Genomic DNA, 20,404 nt, shown 5'->3' with positions numbered 1-20,404 from the left:
CACTGAGGTACCAAAACAAATACTTAATGGCTCTAGGGCGAAATACAACAATCTTCACACGTTTTACTGTAAGGAAACTCTTTGTATCATTTTTAGTGGATTATTTATATCAAGCAAATGAAAATAATTTAGGTTTGCTTTGGGGGCAAAGTGGGGGGAAGTGGGGTGGAACATTCTAAATAAAGTGGTTAGAAGGTATAATGGTGGTGGGATTGGTGTTGGAATATTAAATGTAACAAATTACTGTAAACCACGTTGTCAAAAAAAAAAAAGGAATTAGGGAGGAGGCAGAACCTGGGGCTGGGGAAAAAAAGAGCACTGGGCTCTTCCATTTGCGCTTGCGCAGGGGAGGGCCCGCTCCCCGGAAATACCTCGGAGACTCCAGCTCTGCGCAGGCGCAATACGTCCTCGGGGCGGAAGTGGGCGGTCCCGGCGTCTCGCCACCCAAACAACCCCGAGTTGAGAGAAGGTGGCAGCCCGGCCGCAGTGCGCGTGCGCGGGGAGGTTTCCGGGGTTAAGGGTTGCGAGGCGCAGCGGGGCGGCCAGCTGGGCGACGCGCGGAGCAGGGCCAGGATGGACGAGGACGTGCTGACCACCCTCAAGATCCTCATCATCGGCGAGAGTGGCGTGGGCAAGTCGAGGTGAGGCGGGGCTACGGGCCGTGGCCGCGGCGGCCGGGCTCCTGGGGCCTGGGTGGACGCTGACAGTCGGGGCCGGTAAACGGCGGCGGGCGGGGAGGGCCGGGAGCGGGTGGACACCGCGCGTGGTCGCCCCCGCCGCCCCCGTCACACGGTGCCGTGGCCCCTCTCCCCGCGCCCGCCCGCGCCACTGGGCTTGGCCAGGCCCGAGGCGTCTGGATGGGAGGAGTGTCGGGGGAGAAGCAGCCCCCGACTGTCCCGCCGGTGGACACTCGGCGGCCGAACCCAGGGCGTGGCGGGCCGGTCTGGGCCCGTGTCCCCGGGACGCCGCGGGCCGCCTGTCCCCCGGCGAGTCGGGAGTGGCCACTGGGCGGCTCCGCGATTTCGCTCGCGCCGGCTCCAAACACCGAATGTTCCTCCGGGCAAGTTTCGTGGTGGCCCTCCCCCCACCCTCACCCCTACCCCCACCCCCACCCTTACCCTCCGGGATGTTCCCGGCCTATTATTGGGTGCCCCCCGACCGACGGTGGCATCTTTGCTGCTTTTTAACTGAGTCAACTGTGAAAAAACTGATTCACAGTTTTTTCATTATTTAAGATGCCAGCGCCTCTGCCCTGCACCGCCTTTGAAAAACACGGTTTTTCTTAGCATCCCGCCGCGTTTTATAAACACTGTCATTGAGTGGGTGGGGAGATGCTCTTGGGAGAAGATAATGCAATAGAGTTGAGTTACAAGGGTAAGACCTGGGCTTTGGCGGCTGTCAGCTAGGCCTCCAGAACAAAGTTCCCAAGTTGAACTTACCCGGCCGGCTTAACCCCCTCCCCTCCCCCCACCCCCCAGCCAGCTGGTATCTACTCAGGCAGCCTCAGTCTCCAGCAGTTGTTCAAGTGCCAGGACGGGTCCACGGTTTCCCATTTTAGCGATTTCTCCTGTTAACGTAACCTTTACACTTACGAGTTTTTAGATGTTTAACAAAGACTTGGTCGTATTTAGGAGTACGTGCGAACGTTTTTATTGTTAAAATATGACAGTACACTTTCAGAATTGGTCTCATTTAATGTACTCTCTGCATTGGAGTGAAAAACGTATTTCATAAGGAATAAATGCAGGGAAGATTGTGGATTGGCAAAAGATGATGGTCTGTGTGTGCCTTCAAGGGCGAAGTACAATCATTTTTAGGGTCACGATCATATTTGTGGATAAAAAAGTTAGTTCTGTGCTGACCACTGTAATAGTAGGAATTCTTTTATGACTTTCTCTCCCTTGAAATATGACCCTCATATAGGTTAAAGCATATGCAATTACTAATTTTGAAGTAAATGTGATTGAATATTATTTCATGTAGTGTGACCCTGTCTAGGGTTAGTTGCCCCTTTTACACCTTTAACTACCTCTTTTTACAAGAGGATTTCATATTTTGAAAAAAATTACTTTTCTAACTAGATATACATTCTAGCTTGACATTTCTGATGTAGTTGATTTTCTGTGGAAATCAGCTTTGAATACCTTCTGAACGGTGAAAAAAAATGGTTCTAAAATAGTCTATGCTTTTAAAGGTGAATTAATACAAAAACATATGTCATGGATGTAATCAGAAATTATTTGTTTCTATTTCTTTTTTGATCCAGATTTAGTGTACAGTAGAATTGTGTCGTTGAGAAGTTGTATAGGAAGTGATATCTTCACTAATTCAAATTTGTAGGGTTTTTATTTATTTTTTAAAAATTTTCAAACTGGTGGGAAAGTAAACAGTATCCGGATTTTGAAAGCAGTGCTGCCACTTAAGTGACTTTAATGTGATACTTGAATGCTCAAGGCTTTCAATTGGAAAAGGGGGTTGGAATAGGAATCGTTGAAACTCATTGGATATTAAGTATATGAAGTTCTTTGATTCAGTGACTAGCTGTGGTGAAGTTAGGAAATAGCCAAGCATTTCAGAAACTGGAAGGAAATACAGAGAACAACTGTTACCCAAGCAGTTGTTCCTCCCTCTACCCTTCCCATCCCTTTTTGGGACCAAATTCCTTTGTAAATTAAGAAATTTAGATTAGTTACAATCACACTACTTTTTATTTGTAACTCTATGTGGCATGTTTTTGGCTCCCTTACCTTTGAAAATCAAGATGTTAGCAGTATTTCTCAGTGTTTCTCTGACTGGCTCCTTTCTGATCTTCCTGTGACCCCCTTAGTCTTGTGGTATGGCCTCCCGTTTGTACAATTTTCTCCTGTGCACTCTTTGGAGTAACCTGGGGGTCCACAGTGCACCCCATGGACCCCACATGGAAGCATTAATTCTTAATCACATGTGGGGTATTGATTCCTTTTAAAATCTAATAAATGAACACAGCCTAGAAAAGTCCATGCAAAGGATTTTGAGTACTCTTCTTGCTATGGGTAGCTTTTTGTCCAAGACCTGTTGATGTATACTCAGAACCTGCATTAATATGTGTTGCTGTCCACACACCATTCCATTTACTGGCAGTGGACCATCAATGGCATGACAAGGGCTGTTGTAAGAATGAAACCCTGGGGGCTGGAGTGATAGTACAGCAGGTAGGGTGTTTGCCTTGCATGCAGCTGACCCAGTTCGATTCCCAGCATCCAGGAACTCAGTGTTCCTGAATGCAAAGCCAGGAGTAACCCCTCTGCATCTCTGGATGTGACCCAAAAAGCAAAAAAAAAAAAAAAAAAAAAAAAAAAAAAGAATTAAACCCTGGCTCAGTGGCTGGGATCAGTGCCTGACACATTGTTGATGTTCAATAAATAATAGCCAGTACCACTGATATTGCTTATATTATTGCTTTTATTTATTTATTTATTTATTTATTGCGGGGGGGGGGGGGGGCAGGTGTTCCCATACCCATGGCTCTCAGGAGCTATTCCCGGCTTTGTGCCTGAGTTTGCTTGTGAAGGTGCTTTGGGGACCAGGTGGTTCTAGGGCTTGAACTCCAGCCTCCTGAATGCGAAGTGTGCACTCAATTTTCTCTCAGGTCTAGGCATTGTTATTCTTATTTTCCTCCTATAAGGTTGTATGTTTTTTTAAAGATAGTTTCTGTGGTAACAGTCTTAGTGTCTTATCATTGTCCCTTGATATCTTTTTTTAATACCTAAAAGATCAGTTAACTGAACTTTTTATTGAAATCTTTACCATTGTTAATTTGAAGCTTTATGTTGGAAAGAGAATATTTTTTTAAGTGGTCTTTTAAGATTCTTGTTTTGTTGTCATGTGACTCACATTGGAATACAATAGTGATATCAAGAAGATTCAATATAAAATTTGCAATTTGACTCTTCTGTTTTCCTTAGCTTTTGTGGTTCTGGTTGCTTGGTAAAAAGAAGAGAGCAAGCAAAAAGGGATCATTTAAATACAGTTAATGGCACTGGGTTTGGAAACTATCAAGAGGTCATTACAGTTTGCAATATACTTTTCAGCCCCCTCCCGTCCCGTTCCCTTCCCCCCACCTAGAAAAAACCAACCCAAAACAACAACAAAATCAAGTCTAGCAGCAGTACTTATAGTTAAAAAAAAATACTCTTTTTTTTCCCCTGGAATTCAGATATATAAAAGCTATTTTCTAGATTACCATTGTATACAGGTCAGTACCTTAGGAGGCATGTAGGTAAACTTACATATATATATGTGTGTGTGTGTATGTGTATATATATATATATATATATTTATGTGTGTGTATATATATATATTTTGAGGGGGTCACACCTGGCAATGCATAGGGGTTACCTCTGGCTCTGCACTCAGAAATTACTCTTGGTGGTACTCAGGGGACCATATGGGATACTGGGAATCGAACCTCGTTGGCCGCATGCAAGGCAAATGCCCTACCCACTGTAATATTATTCCAACTCCCAGTTACCTTTTTTATATTTGTAGTGCCAGGGGTGGAACTAGGAACTCACATAGCAGTCACACATGCTACCCTCACATATGCTAGGCATACATGCTACCCTCACATATGCTAGGCGTACATGCTACCCTCACACATGCCAGGCGCACATGCTATCCTCACACACCGCCAGGTATGCGTGCTACCCTTGTACATGCCATGCACACAAGCTACTGTTGAGTCACAACCTTTGCCCCATCTTGGAGTTGTTCTCTGTTGACAGTCTTTTGTATATATATATATATGTATGTATGTATATATATACACACACATCTATCTATCTATATATATATACTTTACTGCCTTAAAAATAGTTTATTACTGTGTTTTGTTGTTATCAGGATTAGGGGTCATATTTAGATGTGGTGCTCAGTCGACTCACAGTTCACCCCAAGAGGCCGAGTTTTGGTGTTCCCATGCTTGCGCTTCCTGGCCATGGCATATTTTTCAGTTGTGGTGCTCTGGAGGATTGCACCCCTTTATTGTGGAACTGCAAATATGCTTGGCTGTGGTGTGGACAGAAATTGCTGGTTAGTTGCCTGCATCACACTCAGTGCCTGTAGAGGCACTGGGATGGACTTTATGGTTTTCTACTTGCAGGGGTTTCTAAACCACTGTGCTGCTCCTCCAGGCCCCTTTGCCCCCCCCTTTTTTTTTTTGAGTGGGGTGGGGAGACATACCTGGGGCAGTGCTTATGGCTTTGTGCTCTGGGATCACTCGTGCTGCTAGGGAGACCAAGTATAGTCTCCTGTATTGATGTAGGGTCAGTAAGCAAGCACCTTACCCTTTGTACCATCTCTCTGGCCCTCTGCTGTCATCTTTTGCATCTTCTGCTGCCAACTTTTCAAAATGTTTAGTGGTTTCTGGATTCCTTTCTCTGAAAGTCTCAGTAACTTCCCGTTGTGTGATTGATTTCATACGCCCCACCTAGCTAACTTATACCTGGTCTGACCTTGTGATCTTTATCCCCTGACTTTTTACTCTATCTTTTCTTCCCACTTAGATAATAGTCCTGTTAATTGTAATTAAGCACAAGACTTCCAGGTCTTTCCTTTTCGTTTCCTTTCTATTTTTGAGCCACACCCAGTGGTGCTCAGAGCACCCTGGAACTCGGGAGACCATATGAGGTGCTGGGAATTGAACCCAGGTCGCCCGTGTATAAGGCTAGTGCCCTACCCTCTATACTCTCTCTTCAGCCCCAGGCCTTTCAGTTTTTACTTGAACTCAGAATGAATCACATATCAGATTTTAGAAAATAATGTTTTTGTGTTCCAAGTGACTTCCAAAGCTTGACATGCTGCTAATACCACTTTCTCATACCAGTAGAGGTTTAAAAAAAAAAAAAAACAAACCTTTCACTCTTGGGAATTATGTGGAGGAGCATGGGGAATAGATTTTCTAGATAACTGCTTTGCCCTGGGGAGTCTTTAATTGTCTTTTCAATAATTTAATTTTGTATGTATCTGCATTGAGGTGACATTTTTCTGGGAGCATATTTCCATTGGTTTTTCTAATCGACGTTTAAATTTGTTACAAATTTAAAGTACAACAAATGTCATGAAAGCATCACATAATTAGAAAAGTCAAATTCCTAATCTGTCTTTTTAATTTCTCTTTTAGCCTGCTCTTGAGGTTCACAGATGATACTTTTGATCCAGAACTTGCAGCAACAATAGGTAAGCCTATTTTAAAACATTCAGTAGAAATATCAAGTATTTTCTGGCCTTTAGGTGGTTTTATCTGACTCCTTTACTTATTCTCAGCGTCCTGTGGCTTCTATGTCAGTTGAAGTCTGTCAGGTCTTAATTTATCTGTCAAGTCTCATTATTATTATTATTATTTGGTTTTAGTCTTGGTTATGTTTTGGGGCCACACCAAGCACTACTCAGGGCTTACTCCTGATTCTGTGCTCAAGGATCACGTCTGGTGGGGGGTTTGGAGGACCGTATATAGTGCTAGGGATAGGACCTGGGTTGGCAGCTAGAAGGGCAAGTGCTTTGCCCCTCCAGGCTTCACCTTGATGTCCTTAAATTTTAGAAACCTTTCTAGATTTTGCTATGCAAGAATAACTATTTGTTGTCCTATGATACTTTGTTAACACCATGGGTATTATGAGCACAGACAAATAAATATGTTTAGATACTAGCTTTTAAGACTTGTGAGAAACATTTTAAAAGCATCCTTTGAAAATAGAGTTTACTTTGCCACACTAGCTTATTGGAATATAAGAGGAATTGGAATATAATATGAGAGGTTCGCTTTTTAGGAGATGGAGGACAATGGAAAGTTATTGAGTGATTGCACATAATAGTTGAAAGAATTGTGTCTGAGCAAAATTGCTTTAACGTCAACTTGTTATGACCTACAATAAGTCATTTAATTTTACTGTCTTCATCTGTCAGTTGAGAAGTTTTTTGTAAGAGATATGCCAAATGTTCAAGTGTTCTCCTAGTCCAAAGATTTCACAATTCGATGAGTGGACTGTACTAAAGATAATCTTAACATTGTTAGGGAAGATAAAATATCTCTTAGCCAATTTGATTTTCATTTTTTTTCCTTTTTATTGTTAAATGTCATTGTTAGAGAAAAGTTGTGAAAGTAGTAGAAAGAATTTTCAAATAGCTTTCTCAAGTTTAATTGATCCTATGTTAGCATGTCACATGTGCTACACACACACACACACACACAGATTATTCTTGTGGTTTGAATGAAAGTGAGATTGGAATTAAATAATCATCATTCAGTGAGTTTGGAAGCATCATATTGGACAATAGAGAATATGGAAAATAAAGTAAAATGACATAGAAGCTAGAAATAGCCAAAGATGGACTAAACTTGCCAGGCACATTAGAGAAAATGATGGATGCAGAAATCAGAACATAAATGCATATTTGAACCTCAGAAGAAGGAAACAATGAGACACAGCAAATATTTAAAGACATAATTCAGAAAAACATTTTTGACATAGAAAGAAACACGAAATTGCAACAATATTTTGACCAGATATTTGTTTGTTACCTGGAAAAGTTTAGGGAGATTATTTTCCCTTTCCCTCTATGGCAAGTACCTCTATGCCAAGGTACTTAGTTAATGTCATCTGTTGGTTCTTAGGAACTGAGATGTGAATCAAAAGGATGGATATGTGATAATTATTTTCTATCAACCTTTTAACAAAATAATGACTTTTACAAGCATAGGCTTGTTGTACTTGACATACTTAATAGCTAGAATTGACTAAAATTTAAGCAGGCAGATTTTTTCTTTGTAGAAATTAGTTACACTAATGTTTTATAATCTGATCACATAGGCAAATTTTGCTTCATGATAACTTTCATTTACTTGCTTTAGGTAACCTCTGAATATAAAAAGAATTCCTTGGGGCTGGAATCGGTAGCATAGCGGGTAGGGTATTTGCCTTGCATGCGGCCAGCCTGGGTTCCATTCCAAACATCCCATATGGTCCCCCAAGCACCGCCAGGAGTAATTCCTGAGTGCATGAGCCAGGAGTAACCTCTGTACATCACCAGATGTGACCCAAAAAGTAGAAAGAAAAAGAATTCCTTAACTAGAACTTTTTAAAAAACAAATTAGAACATTTGAAACCAGTTTGTGAAGATATACAGAGTATTCTTTATCTATTCATTAATACATCCTTACTAAAATACTTGATAATGTTTCAACTAAAGTTAAGAGTTTGTTATTTGTTGACTTAAACCAATGATTCTTAGCACTTCTTTGGTAAATTTTTTAAAAATACCCAGAAATGGGGGCTGGAGTGATAGCATAGTGGGGAGGGCATTTACCTTGCACGTGGCCGACCCAGGTTCAATTCCCAGCATCCCATATTGTCCTCTGGGCACCACCAGGAGTCATTCCTGAGTGCAGAGCCAGGAGTAACCCCTGAGCATCGCCAGGTATGACCCAAAAAGCAAAAGCAAAAAAAAAAAAAATACTCAGAAATGTGCCCTTGTTTATAATAGACCTCTTATTACCTGTGTTTGTGTTTGTGATCAAATTTAGATACTTTTCAGGTTACAAATTACCTTATAGTTTGGGCTTATTTAACACAAAGAGAATTCAGTTAAAATGGAAAATAGTGAGGTTATGCTGTATTTAATCCCATAACATACAAATATTTATTGTTAAAATATTTAGAAGTATGAATTTAAAAATACAGTTTTCCTATTTTAATTTGATTCAGTGAAGTGCTTTCATCAGAATAAAACATTAAAAATGACTAGCATTTCTTTATAGTAATAGGAAATGGTCCATCATATTTAAATAGCTTTCCCCCCTCAGTTTTTACTTACTCATTTGCAGTGCGGTTAATAATAGTTCAAACAGCTCACCCACCATTAGAGTGTCACTGTCCCTCTACCAGTGACTCATCCACCCACTGTCTTTCCACTTCTCCCCCCCTTGCCCCATCCCTTGGCAAGCTCAGTTCTTTATATTTGGGGGAGGGGTGTGGGGATACCCAGTAATACCCTGGGGTTTACTCCTGACTACACTCAGCAATAAGTCCTGGCAGCGCTTGGGGAACCATGTAGTACTCTGGGGATTGAACCCAGGTTGGCCTGTGCAAGGCAAGTGGCCTGCCCACTGTCCTATCTCTCAAACCCACAAACTGAGTTCTGTAGGTCGACTTACATAGCCGTTTGCCATTGGTCAGTTGTTACTTCTTTTCTATGTTTCTATATATTCCACATATGAGAGAGAGAATTCTTACTATTCCTCTCTCTCTGAGCTCAGTCAGCATGGTGCCCTCTCATTTCTATTTACTTAGAGCTTTCTTAGTAAAGGTTGTAATTTACTTATTTTTGTATACTTTTTCATTGGTTAGTGGTTGATTTACTTTTTTTGACACTGAAATATGCTTGCTTTCCTAGATGCATTTTTTTTCTTTTCTTTTTTTGCTTTTTGCGTTACACCCGGCATTGCACAGGGGTTACTCCTGGCTCTGTACTCAGGAATTACTCCTGGCGGTGCTTGGGGGACCATATGGGATGCTGGGAATCGAACCCGGGTCAGACGCATGCAAGACAAACACCCTACCCGCTGTGCTATTGCTCAAGCCCCTAATTTTTATTCTTTATTAGTAAAGGTGTCCTCTGAGAACAAGTGTACTGTGTTCCATGAGTTTTGGTGTGTTTTTCATTACACATTGGCTATCTTGAATTTTCAAGTTTTCCTTTTATCTTTGAGAACTCATGTCATTGATTTCAAAATGTGCTTCTTAATTTCCAGTCTTTTTTGTTTGTTTATTTGTTGTATTTATTTGTGAACTTCTAATGAAAGCACATGGGTGCACGAGGGATGCGAGGGTTCAGTGGCCGAGAGCCGTTCCCCTGTCCTTACCCTGGCCAGTCCATGATGGACAAAGGGTCAGGGGTAAGGAGATACAGGGCCCCAGGCTTGTTGGTTGTCAGTTTATTTCTCTCTCCTCCCCAGTGTAGTCCTTAAAACTCAATCGGAGTTGTAGCTTTGGCCATAGTCCTCGTCATCATAGTTCCGTTATCCTAGTCTCCTCATAGACCTCAAAGTCCTCTTCTTCATTATATCTTCTTCCTCTTCTCGTTGTAGTCTTGTAGTCCCTTCTTTCCCCTTACAGCATAGTTATATAGCAATCATGAATGATGGGGGTACACGTAGGTGGAGTTGAACATTGTCATAAAAATAAACAGGTAAAGCCACTTCTTCTGGAGAAGTTCTAGGGGATTAACTCTGAGGACAAAATCTCATCTGAGGATTCAGCACTCTAGATTATTAGGAGATCCACTTAAGGGCAGGATTCCATCCAGGGTATATTGCTTTCTTCTTTCCTCAGTAATTCATTTAAACAGTGAGTAAATTTACTTCTTATAATATTTCTTTTTTTTTTAATGTAGGAGTACTGCTATTTATTCAGCCACTGATTAGCTGACAGAAATGGGCATGAACTCCACCTTACTTTTTCTTTTCATTTTTTATAATTTTATTTATTGAATCACCGTGAGAGCAGTTACAAAGCTTTCGGGTCTAAGTCTCGGTCATACAATGAAACACCCGTACCTTCACCAATGCTCATTTTCCACCCCCAACAACCCCAGTATACCCCCATCCTACACCCTCCCCCTGCGTGTGGGGCAGATGATTTCCACATTACTCTCTCTCTACTTTGATCACATTCAATATTTTGACAGCAGACCCACCATTATTATTTGGGATTTTACCCCAACACTCAGATCTGCTGAAAAGGCAACAGTAGACAATTTTTTTTCTAATGTTAAGTAAAGTAAGTAAAGGCCCTCCCGTTGATCATCGATTTGCTCGAGCAGGCCCAGTAACATCTCCATTGAAGGCTTTGTTGTTACTGTGTCTGGCATATCGAATACTCTCGGTAGCTTGGGCTGGAGCGATAGCACAGCGGGTAGGGTGTCTGCCTTGCACGCAGCCAACATGGCCGACCCGAGTTCGATTCCTCTGCCCCTCTCGGAGAGCCCGGCAAGCTACCGAGAGTATTCTAATGTTGGTTATGAATAATATGTTGTCAAGTGACTGCAGTAGTGGCCGCACGATTTTGAAATTCTGAAATTTTAACATTTATCTGGGGTGATTTCTGCCAAAACCTGCTGGGTTCCGAGATTTGCTCCTGAGTCTCTGGGATCATGGCCGTTAAGCAGCTTGATCAGGAGCTAGAAAGGCAGTTCATGGGCGGCGACTCAGGGTCTCGTTGGGGCAGGGAGGAAAGGGTCGGCTCCACCCCCATCCCACGAGGCCCCGCGTGTCAATTATACAATGATCACTGAGGGCCCAAACCTGACTGTCTAGTGGCCTCTAGAGGATAGTCGCCACTGAGCCACCTAGGGGGAGCAGGCGGAGGGACAATACCCTATCCCCCCTGGGGTGGCCCGGCAACAGTAACCTACTGTAGGGTCCAGACGCATTTCTGCCAAAAGCCACTGGGTTTCAGGATTTTTTTCTGAATCTCTTGGATCATGGCCATTAAGCAGCTTGATCAGGAGCCAGAGAGGCCGATTGTGGGCAATGACTTGGGGTCTCATTGGTGTGGGGAGGAAAGGGCCGGCTCCACCCTCATCCCGTGAGGCCCAACATATCTCGTCACTGCGGGCCCAAACCTGACTGTCCAATGGCCTCTGGAGGATGGCGACCGAGCTGCCAGGGGAAGCACGCGGAGGGACAGCATCCTTTCCCCCCTGGGGTGGTCAGACAACAGTAACCTAATGCGGGATCTGGACGCATTTCTGCCAAAAGCCACTGAGTTTCGAGATTTGTTTCTGAGTCTCTGGGATCATGGCCATTAAGCAGTTCAATCAGGACCAGAGAGGCCATGCCTCCAATTATATAGCTGAGCTGGAGGTGGTTTGTGGGTATGTTTCCCACATACCTAACTTCTGGCCGTTTACTTTCTTGGTAAACTTTGCCCAAGTTTTGGAGTCTGGCAAAAGGCACAGGAGCAATTTTGGGGTATCTGGAAGTCTGAAGGCGCCATCAGGCTGCTGATGCACTCACCTCACAGGTACAGATTGACCTGCTGGTGGCAACATACCCCCAACTTCTTATAATATTTCTAGTCATTTTGTTTGAACACAATAAGAGATATATTAAGCTTAAAGGTTGGCTCTTGGGTCTACCTAGTCCCTTCATTGAAACCCTGCTTTTTTGTTTTTTAATTTTTTTTTATTTTTTATTAGTGAGACACCATGAGGTACAGTTGTAGACTTATAAATTTTTGTGCTTGTATAAATTTTTATACCATGATCAAATACCCATCCCTCCACCAGTGCCCATTTCCCACCACCACAGATCCCAGTATCCCTCCCACGTTCCATCCCTCCATCCCACCCTGCCTCCATGGCAGGGCATTCCCTTTTGTTCTCTCTCTCCTCTTGGGTGTTGTGGTTTGCAAAAGAGGCATTCAGTGGCAATCATGTTTGGTCTATAGTCTACTTTCAGCATGCTTCTCCCATCTTGGAAGGATCCTCCCAACATTGTTTAGTTGGTGCTCCCTTCTCTATCTGAACTGCCTTTTCCCCTAGCATGTGTGGCTGGCCTTCAAGCCATGGAGTGAACGTCCTGGTACTTATCTTGGCTATTCTTAGGTGTTAGTCGCCTATTTTGTTTCTTTATGTTCCCCAGATGATTGCAGTCTTTCTAGGTCTGTCCCTCTCTTTCTGACTCATTTCCCTTGGCATGATACTTTCCATGTAGTACCACTTGTATGTAAATTTCATTACTTCATTTTTTCTAACAGCTACATAGTACTTTATCGTGTAGATGTACCACAGTTTCTTTAACCATTCATCTGTTATCGGGCACTCAGGTTTTTTCCAGATTCTAGCTATTGTAAACAGTGCTGCAATGAACAAACAAGTGCAGATGTCACTTCGACTGTACATTTTTTCCTCTCCAGGGTATATTCCCAGGAGTGGTATTGCTGGGTCAAATGGGAGCTCAATTTCTAATTTTTTGAGAATCGTCCATACTCTTTTCCAAAGGGGCTGAACCAGTCGACATTCCCACCAGCAGTGAAGGAGGGTCCCTTTCTTGCCACATCCATGCCAACACCGGTTGCTTTTGGTCTTTTGGATGTGGGCCAGTCTCTGTGGTGTGAAATGACATCTCATAGTTGTTTTGATCTGCATCTCCCTGATGATTAATGATGTAGAACATTTTCTCATGTGCCTTTTTGCCATTTGGATTTCTTCTTTGAGAAAGTTTCTGTTCATTTCGTCGTCCCAGTTTTTGATGGGGTTTGATGTTTTCTTCTTGTGGAGTTCAACCAGTACTTTGTATACCCTTGGTATCAACCCCTTGTCTGATGTGTATTCGGCGAATATGCTTTCCCATTCTGTAGACTGTCTTTGTATTTTGGTCACTGTTTCTTTTGAGGTACAGAAGCTTCTTAGTTTAAGATAGTCCCATTTGTCTATCTCTGTTTTCACTTGCTTGGCCAGTGGCATGACATCTTTGAAGATACCATTAGCTTCAATGTCATGGAGGGTTTTGCCAACTTTGTCTTCAATGTACCTTATGGATTCCGGTCTGATGTTGAGGTCTTTAATCCATTTTGATCTTAATTTTGTACATGGTGTTAGGCAGAATTCTGAGCCCACTTTTTTGCATGTAGCCGTCCAGTTTCGCCAGCACAATTTGTTAAAGAGGCTTTCCTACATTTATGGTTTTGATGTACATAGTCACCACACCTCACCACCACCAAAATGCCGCCACTTTGGATTTAAATTTAAAGAAAAGAAATTCTAAATGACTCTATATCCCCAGAGGTAAGTAATTTTAATAAAATTTGGTTTTCTTTCTGAGGCCAACATGTTAACATGTTGAGAATCTATGGATCTTTCGTGTTTTAAAATTTTTTGTTTGTTTGTTTTTGTTTGGGGGCCACACGTGGCTGTGCTTAGGGTTTACTCCGAGCTCTGTGCTCAGGAATCACCATTAGCTTCAATGTCATGGAGGGTTTTGCCAACTTTTTCTTCAGTGTACCTTATGGATTCTGGTCTGATGTTGAGGTGTTTAATCCACTTTGATCTTACTTTTGTACATGGCGTTAGGCAGAGATCTGAGCCCATTTTTTTGGCATGTAGCCATCCAGTTTTGCCAGCACAATTTGTTAGAGGCTTTCCTTGCTCCTCTTCACTTTTCTTGCCCCCTTATCAAAGATTAGATGATCATATGCTTGGGAGGAGAGGTCAGTTTATTCAACCCTGTTCCATTGGTCTACAGCTCTGCCTTTGTTCCAGTACCATGCTATTTTAATTATTACTGCTTTGTAGTAGAGCTTGAAGTTAGAGAGGTTGATTCCTCCCATTTTCTTTTTCCCAAGAATTGCTTTATCTATTTGTGGGGACCCTGCTTTTAGGGTGCTAGGAACTACGGGCAACTGAGGCTTAAATTAAGTAAATATGATGGATATCCAGGAATAAATATTATTTGGAATCAATTAACTCCCATGCTACAAAGCATAACATGAACTCTCTTTTTGTGTCTATACAAAAGGGACATTGTTAAACCATGCAAGGGACATAAAGGAAAGAGAAAAGTAATATAGGATTAAAAATGCTTGATGGAATTGGGTGTGCCTCAGGAGCACTGTTGTGGGAATAGCTCAATAAACCTAAGCTTCTTGCAGGAGGACAAGGACAACCCAATGTTACCCAACATTTATTAATGATTCCTTTTGAAGGAAGACTGTTCTGCCAGCTTCATACCCGTCAGTGGGAGTCTAGTTGGAATCCAGAATTTAGCCTGTTTCTGACCAAACTTTTCTCCACAACTATTTTCTCCCCATTGTTTGTCTTGATGTCATTATCTGACATTAAGAAAGACCATTACACATCATGTAATTTCCTCTATAGTTACTGCAGAAAGCTCTGACTTCCTAAATACTCTGGCTCTAATTTTCTTAGTTTTTTGTGTATTATCTTCTGTTGGGACAAAGTCACGCGGGTTCCGGGGCCGAGATCTCCAAGCCTACTCGGATTGGGGCCGGGCATCCTCCACCTAGATCCTCCAAACTCCAGTAGGCGGGGGTCACACCCACCAACTGGCCCCCTGGCACCGTGTAACCCCATCAACGGCCAAGACCCAGAGACTGTAAAAACCAGCTCCCGGAACCGCGTGGCCACATTTGTGGCTGTGCGAAATCTTATTATGACATCTTATTATCTCATTCCTACTTTGGACAAACTGGCAGGCTACCGAATGTAGCCTGCCCACATGGCAGAGTCTGGCAAACTCCCCGTGGCGTACCCAATATGCCAAATACCAGTAACAATGATGGGTCTCATTCTCCTAAAGAGCCTTGAATATAATCTCAGGGCTAGGATGAAAGAGACGTTACTGGGGCCTGCTCGAGGCAATCGACGAATAACAGGATGATTTGTGATTTGTGATTTGTGATCTTCTGTTGGTGCAGACAGGGAGGTTCCACATGCAAAGCATGGGACCTGGGACCTTTGATCCCTCTCCCTGGCCCCTGTACACATTAGTCTGAGTTCATTTCTCTCCACTCTTCAGACATAATTTACTTTGTCCGCTGGGATAGCCAGGGACTTAACCATTTATAGTTGTTACTAATTAAATCTGAAATTGGATTTTTTTTTAAAAAATACTCTTCTTAAAACTTGTCCTTGGACCACACCTGGTGATGTTCCCGTGATGCATGGTTGGGGGTTCAGACCATGGGGTACTGGGCATCAAGCCTGGGTTAGTTAAATACAAGGCCTTACCCACTGTACACTCTCTAGCCTTTCCTAAAACAGTTTCATATCTCTTGCTGCCCCCTTCTCTAACAACCTCTAGTCCTTCACACACTCCCTGAGAACTGCTAAAATCAAATAGAGCACTAATTCTTGAATTTTTTGATAAGAGGATAGATTTAAAGAGGCTTAAGTTGTTCTTTTTTTTTTCTTTCAGAATTTAGTAAGAGAATGGAAACAAAATGCAGCCTCCCAGCTTTTGGTAGTTTCTTGTTTGTGTGGGGGACATTCTGGGCAGTGCTTAGGGACTACTCTCGTCTCAGTTCTTGGGGGTCATTCCTGCTTGTGCTTGAGAACCGTTCACTGCTAGAGTTGAACCCACTGCTCCTGTGTGCAAAGGTTATGTTGCAGCCCACAGAGCTATCTCTGCATCATTTGGTATTCTTCTAATAGTATTACAGAATTAATTATGCACAACTTAAATGAGCAGGATCAAACATAAATTTGAGTAGATTGTCAAGATATTGGTCATAAGAGAAAAAGCAGCATTATATTAGTTAAATGAATATGTCTAGTTGTAATTCAGATGTCAAATGAAGTTGAGGAGTACTTAAATAAGAAAACTGAAAATAAAAGAGTGGGCCAGGCAAATGCGAATAGTACAAAAGTAGAATTATCTAATGTAACTTAAAATAGTTTTAGCTTCATTCAGTGGAAAGAATAAAATGAGTTTTATATAATGATGAAAAGTTAAAGCATAAAAAGTAGGCACTAAACATAGATCATAATATGAAACGCAAAATTTGCTCAAAACACAAGAGAAGCATTTGATGAAAATAGTTGTATTAAGTTTGATACATTTCCTTCATAATTAGATTCAAAAGACAAGGTCATTGGAAATAGAAAATCACAATCAACAGATTAAATTTACTACTTTAAAAGCCCTGGGAGGGGGGTCAGAGAGATAGTACTGTGGTTAGAGCACTTGCCTTGAATGTTGCTATCCTGGGTTCGATCCCTGGCACCTCATATAGTCCCCTGAGCCCATCAGAAATGATCCCTGAATGCAGAGCCAGGAGTAAACCCTGAGCACCGCTGGTTTTCGAGATTTGTTTCTGAGTCTCTGGGATCATGGCCGTTAAGCAGTTTGATCAGGAGCCATAGAGGCCGTTCGTGGGCAGCAACTCGGGGTCTCGTTGGGGTGGGAAGGAAAGGGCTGGCTCCACCCCCATCCCGCGAGGCCCCCTGTGTCTCATCACTGCGGGCCCAAACCTGACTGTCCAGTGTCCTCTGGAGGATGGCGGCCAACAGACCGCCAGGGGGAACAGGCCAAACTACGAAACCTATTCCCACCTGGGTTGGCCCAGCGCCGGTAACCTACTGCAGGGACCGGACGCATTTCTGCCAAAAGCCTCTGGGTTTCGAGATTTGTTTCTGAGTCTCTGGGATCATGGCCGTTAAGCAGTTCGATCAGGAACCAGAGAGGCCATGCCTCCAATGATATAGCTGAGCTGGAGGTGGTTTGTGGGTGTGTCTCCCACATACCTAACTTTTGGCTGTTTACTTTCTTGGTAACCTTTGCCCCAAGTTTTTGGGGTCTGGCCAAAGGCACAGCAGCAATTTTGGGGTATTTAGAAGTCTGAAGGTGCCATCAGGCTGCTGATGCACTGGCCTCACAGGTACAGATTGACCTGCTGGCGGCACCATATCCCCTGTTTCTATATTTTCATTGAACAAATGTCTATTCATCTCCTCTCCTCATTTTTGGATTTTGTTGTTGTTGTTGTTGTTGAGCTTTATGAGTGCCATATATATATTTTCTCTCATTGAGTTGGGTATCTGTTTTTTAGTAAATACTTTACATTCCCATTAGCAATATATAAAGTTCCAGTTCTTCCACATTTTCACTTATTTTGCCTAGTATAAAGAGGCTTTTATATTTTTCAATTTTTTTGGACTTTTTTTTTGGGGGGGGTCACTCCCAGCAATGCATAAGGATTACTCCTAGCTCTGCACTCAGGAATTACCCCTGGCGGTGCTCAGGGGACCATATGGGATGCTGGGAATCGACCCCGGGTCAACCACGTGCAAGGCAAACGCCCTACCAGCTGTGCTATCGCCCCAGCCCCTATTTTTTAATTTTAACCTGTATATACTGGTACCTTGTGATTTAATTTGCATTCTCTAAAGGTTAGTGTCTTTTAAAGTGCTTAGTTTTCATATGTGCATAGTATGTGCTAATGTATATGGATGAGTGAAGTCCAACTCTTGTTGATTTTTAAATTAGTTGTGTTCTTAATTAGCTTGAACATTCTATCTATTCTGCATATAATCTTTTGTTAAATAGTCTATGCCACGATCATTTGCAATTATTCTCATCCAGAGTTGTCACTCTTATTATTTGTTAGTATTGCATTTCTAAGAATAGTTTTTATTTTAATCAAATACCGATTTTCAATGTTTCTGCCCTTTGCTGTTGTTGCAGTGAGCGTCACATACACACTTTGATATGGTGCTCGTACCCAGTCTAGTTGTCTCACAGCAGTGATCACACCGCCCCCTCCCCGCCCCATTGCATCATGGTGGGTCCCACGTAGCTGCAGAGCTGCCTACCACGGGCTACACATGAGGGAGGCACCAACACTGGCGAGTCGTATTTGCGTAGCAGGGGCTTTTGCCACTGAGCCATCTCGCAGGCTCCTGAGCTTTCTGCTCCTTTGCTTTCCTGTACCAGGGATTCTCCCAGGGCCTCACACAGGGCAACATATGTGTGGACACTCAGCCATAGCCCAGGCTCACTTCAGGTTTTCCTTTAATGGGTGGTGATTGCAGCATTGTATCTTTTGCCAGGCAGAAAGTTGCAATGATTTTCTCTTAAGTTTTCTTCTAGAAGCCTCAATGGTTTTATGTTTCAGTTTGGTCTGTGATTTGAATTTTGGTTTGGTGTTTTGGGAGCCACAGCCGGTGGTGCTCAGGGGATACTCCTGGCGCTGCATTTAGTAATTACTCCTGGAGGACTCTGGGGACCCTGTGGGTTGTCAGGAACAAACCCAGGTCTGCCACGTACAAGGCAGAACGCCCTTTCCTGTGTCTATCACGTTGACCCCTAATTTGAATTTTCTGGATAGCATGTGAAGTATGAATGGGAGTTTTATCTTTTTCCTTCTTGTATTTGGATATCCTTTTGTTCCAAGTACCATTTGTTGAAAACACTGTCCTTTTTCATGCACGTTGGCAGTTACCATATACATGTGAGTGTACTTCTAGACTCGTTTTGTCCCATTTATTTGTCTATATCAGGATTTCATGGTTTTTAAAATTTCTGTAGCAGAAACCATGAGAATTTACCCACTATCTCTATGTAGTACCTGTAGTGGCTTTCATTGGTACTCTCACCAGATTAGAACCATTTTGTTTCCATCATGTGCATTTTCTTGGGTTTTGTTATACTTTGAATCAATATAAATAAAATGTCAGTAATTATGTTACTTTATCTGGTCCTGAAAAATGCAAAATTATTTAGCCCATAGGTTTTATGTGATGTAAAGAGACTTTGTCACTACGTTTTTCTTTGGTATATACAATCCTTTCACTAACGGTGCTGTCACTTTACAAATGGTTCTTATCAACTCTTTTGTTATTCTGACCTAAAACACCAAGCTGTTTTTATTTTTATTTCTGTTTTTGCCTCTAGCATACAGAGAGATCTGTCATAGTGCATGTTTTGAAATGCCTTTTTTAATTACATAATTTATGTGTTTAATGGGTTGCTAGAATTACTAATCTATGTCTATTTTGGTGACAGGTGTTGTTAAGCATTTAGTGTATGAGGGTGCTGTTCATCTTAGTTGGGACTGCTCTGAATTAATTATGACAAGTTAATAAGATCTTCAGAAAGTTCTTTCCAAACTTCTTGAGCTAATGTTTTCCCTCTGGTCAGGAGGGTAGACTGCATATTATTTTTGATATTCTTTAAAGACATGTGGGCAGTTATTGTTCATTTAATCCAGATGGCCCGTGTCAGCTCCTTTTCCTGGCAAGGGAACGGTTTTTTTGGGGGGGTGGTTGCTATAGTGAAACCTTATGTGACTTTGTATGAAGTTCTTCTTTTTACATAAATTAGTACTTATAGAACATGTTCACAGAACTTTGAACATCATCTTTCACTAATGAAACTTCCTAGAAAAATGTTTGGACACACAAAAACTTGTGTGTAAATTTTCTTTTTGAAATGATGCAATAGGGAATAATTGCTGGTAAGGTTATAGAGGGCTGGAGCGATAGCACAGCGGTAGGGTGTTTGTCTTGCATGCAGCTGACACGGCGGGCCCGAGTTCGATTCCTCTGCCCCTCTTGGAGAGCCTGGCAAGCTACCGAGAGTATCTCGCCCACACGGCAAAGCCTGGCAAGCTACCTGTGACATATTCAATATGCCAAACACAGTAACAAGTCTCACAATGTTACTGGGCCCGCTCGAGCAAATTGATGAACAACGGGAGGACAGTGACAGTGAAAGTTATAGAAAGCGGACAAAACCAAACAAAACAAAGACAAAAAGTGAGTGGGTCCTCCCTCCCTCCCTCCCTCCCTCCCTCCCTCCCTCCCTTCCTTCCTTCCTTCCTTCCTTCCTTCCTTCCTTCCTTCCTTC

General features: G+C 42.5%; 1 protein-coding gene across 1 annotated transcript in view; it reads left to right on the top strand.

The window, feature by feature from the left end:
- Positions 1-434: 434 nt before the first annotated feature.
- Positions 435-20,404, top strand: part of RAB18 (RAB18, member RAS oncogene family) — a 30,690-nt gene continuing 10,720 nt past the window's right edge. Inside the window, exons 1-2 of the mRNA XM_056131561.1 lie at positions 435-641; positions 6,161-6,216. Coding sequence (XP_055987536.1) covers positions 574-641; positions 6,161-6,216 — 124 coding nt within the window. The 5' untranslated portion in view covers positions 435-573. The remainder of the gene's footprint in view (positions 642-6,160; positions 6,217-20,404) is intronic.

This window comes from Sorex fumeus, unplaced genomic scaffold, assembly GCF_029834395.1.
Source record: "Sorex fumeus unplaced genomic scaffold, SorFum_2.1 ptg000007l, whole genome shotgun sequence".
Taxonomy (NCBI): domain Eukaryota; kingdom Metazoa; phylum Chordata; class Mammalia; order Eulipotyphla; family Soricidae; genus Sorex; species Sorex fumeus.
Note: the sequence above shows the minus strand (reverse complement) of the source record. Positions and strands in the feature narration are given on the sequence as shown.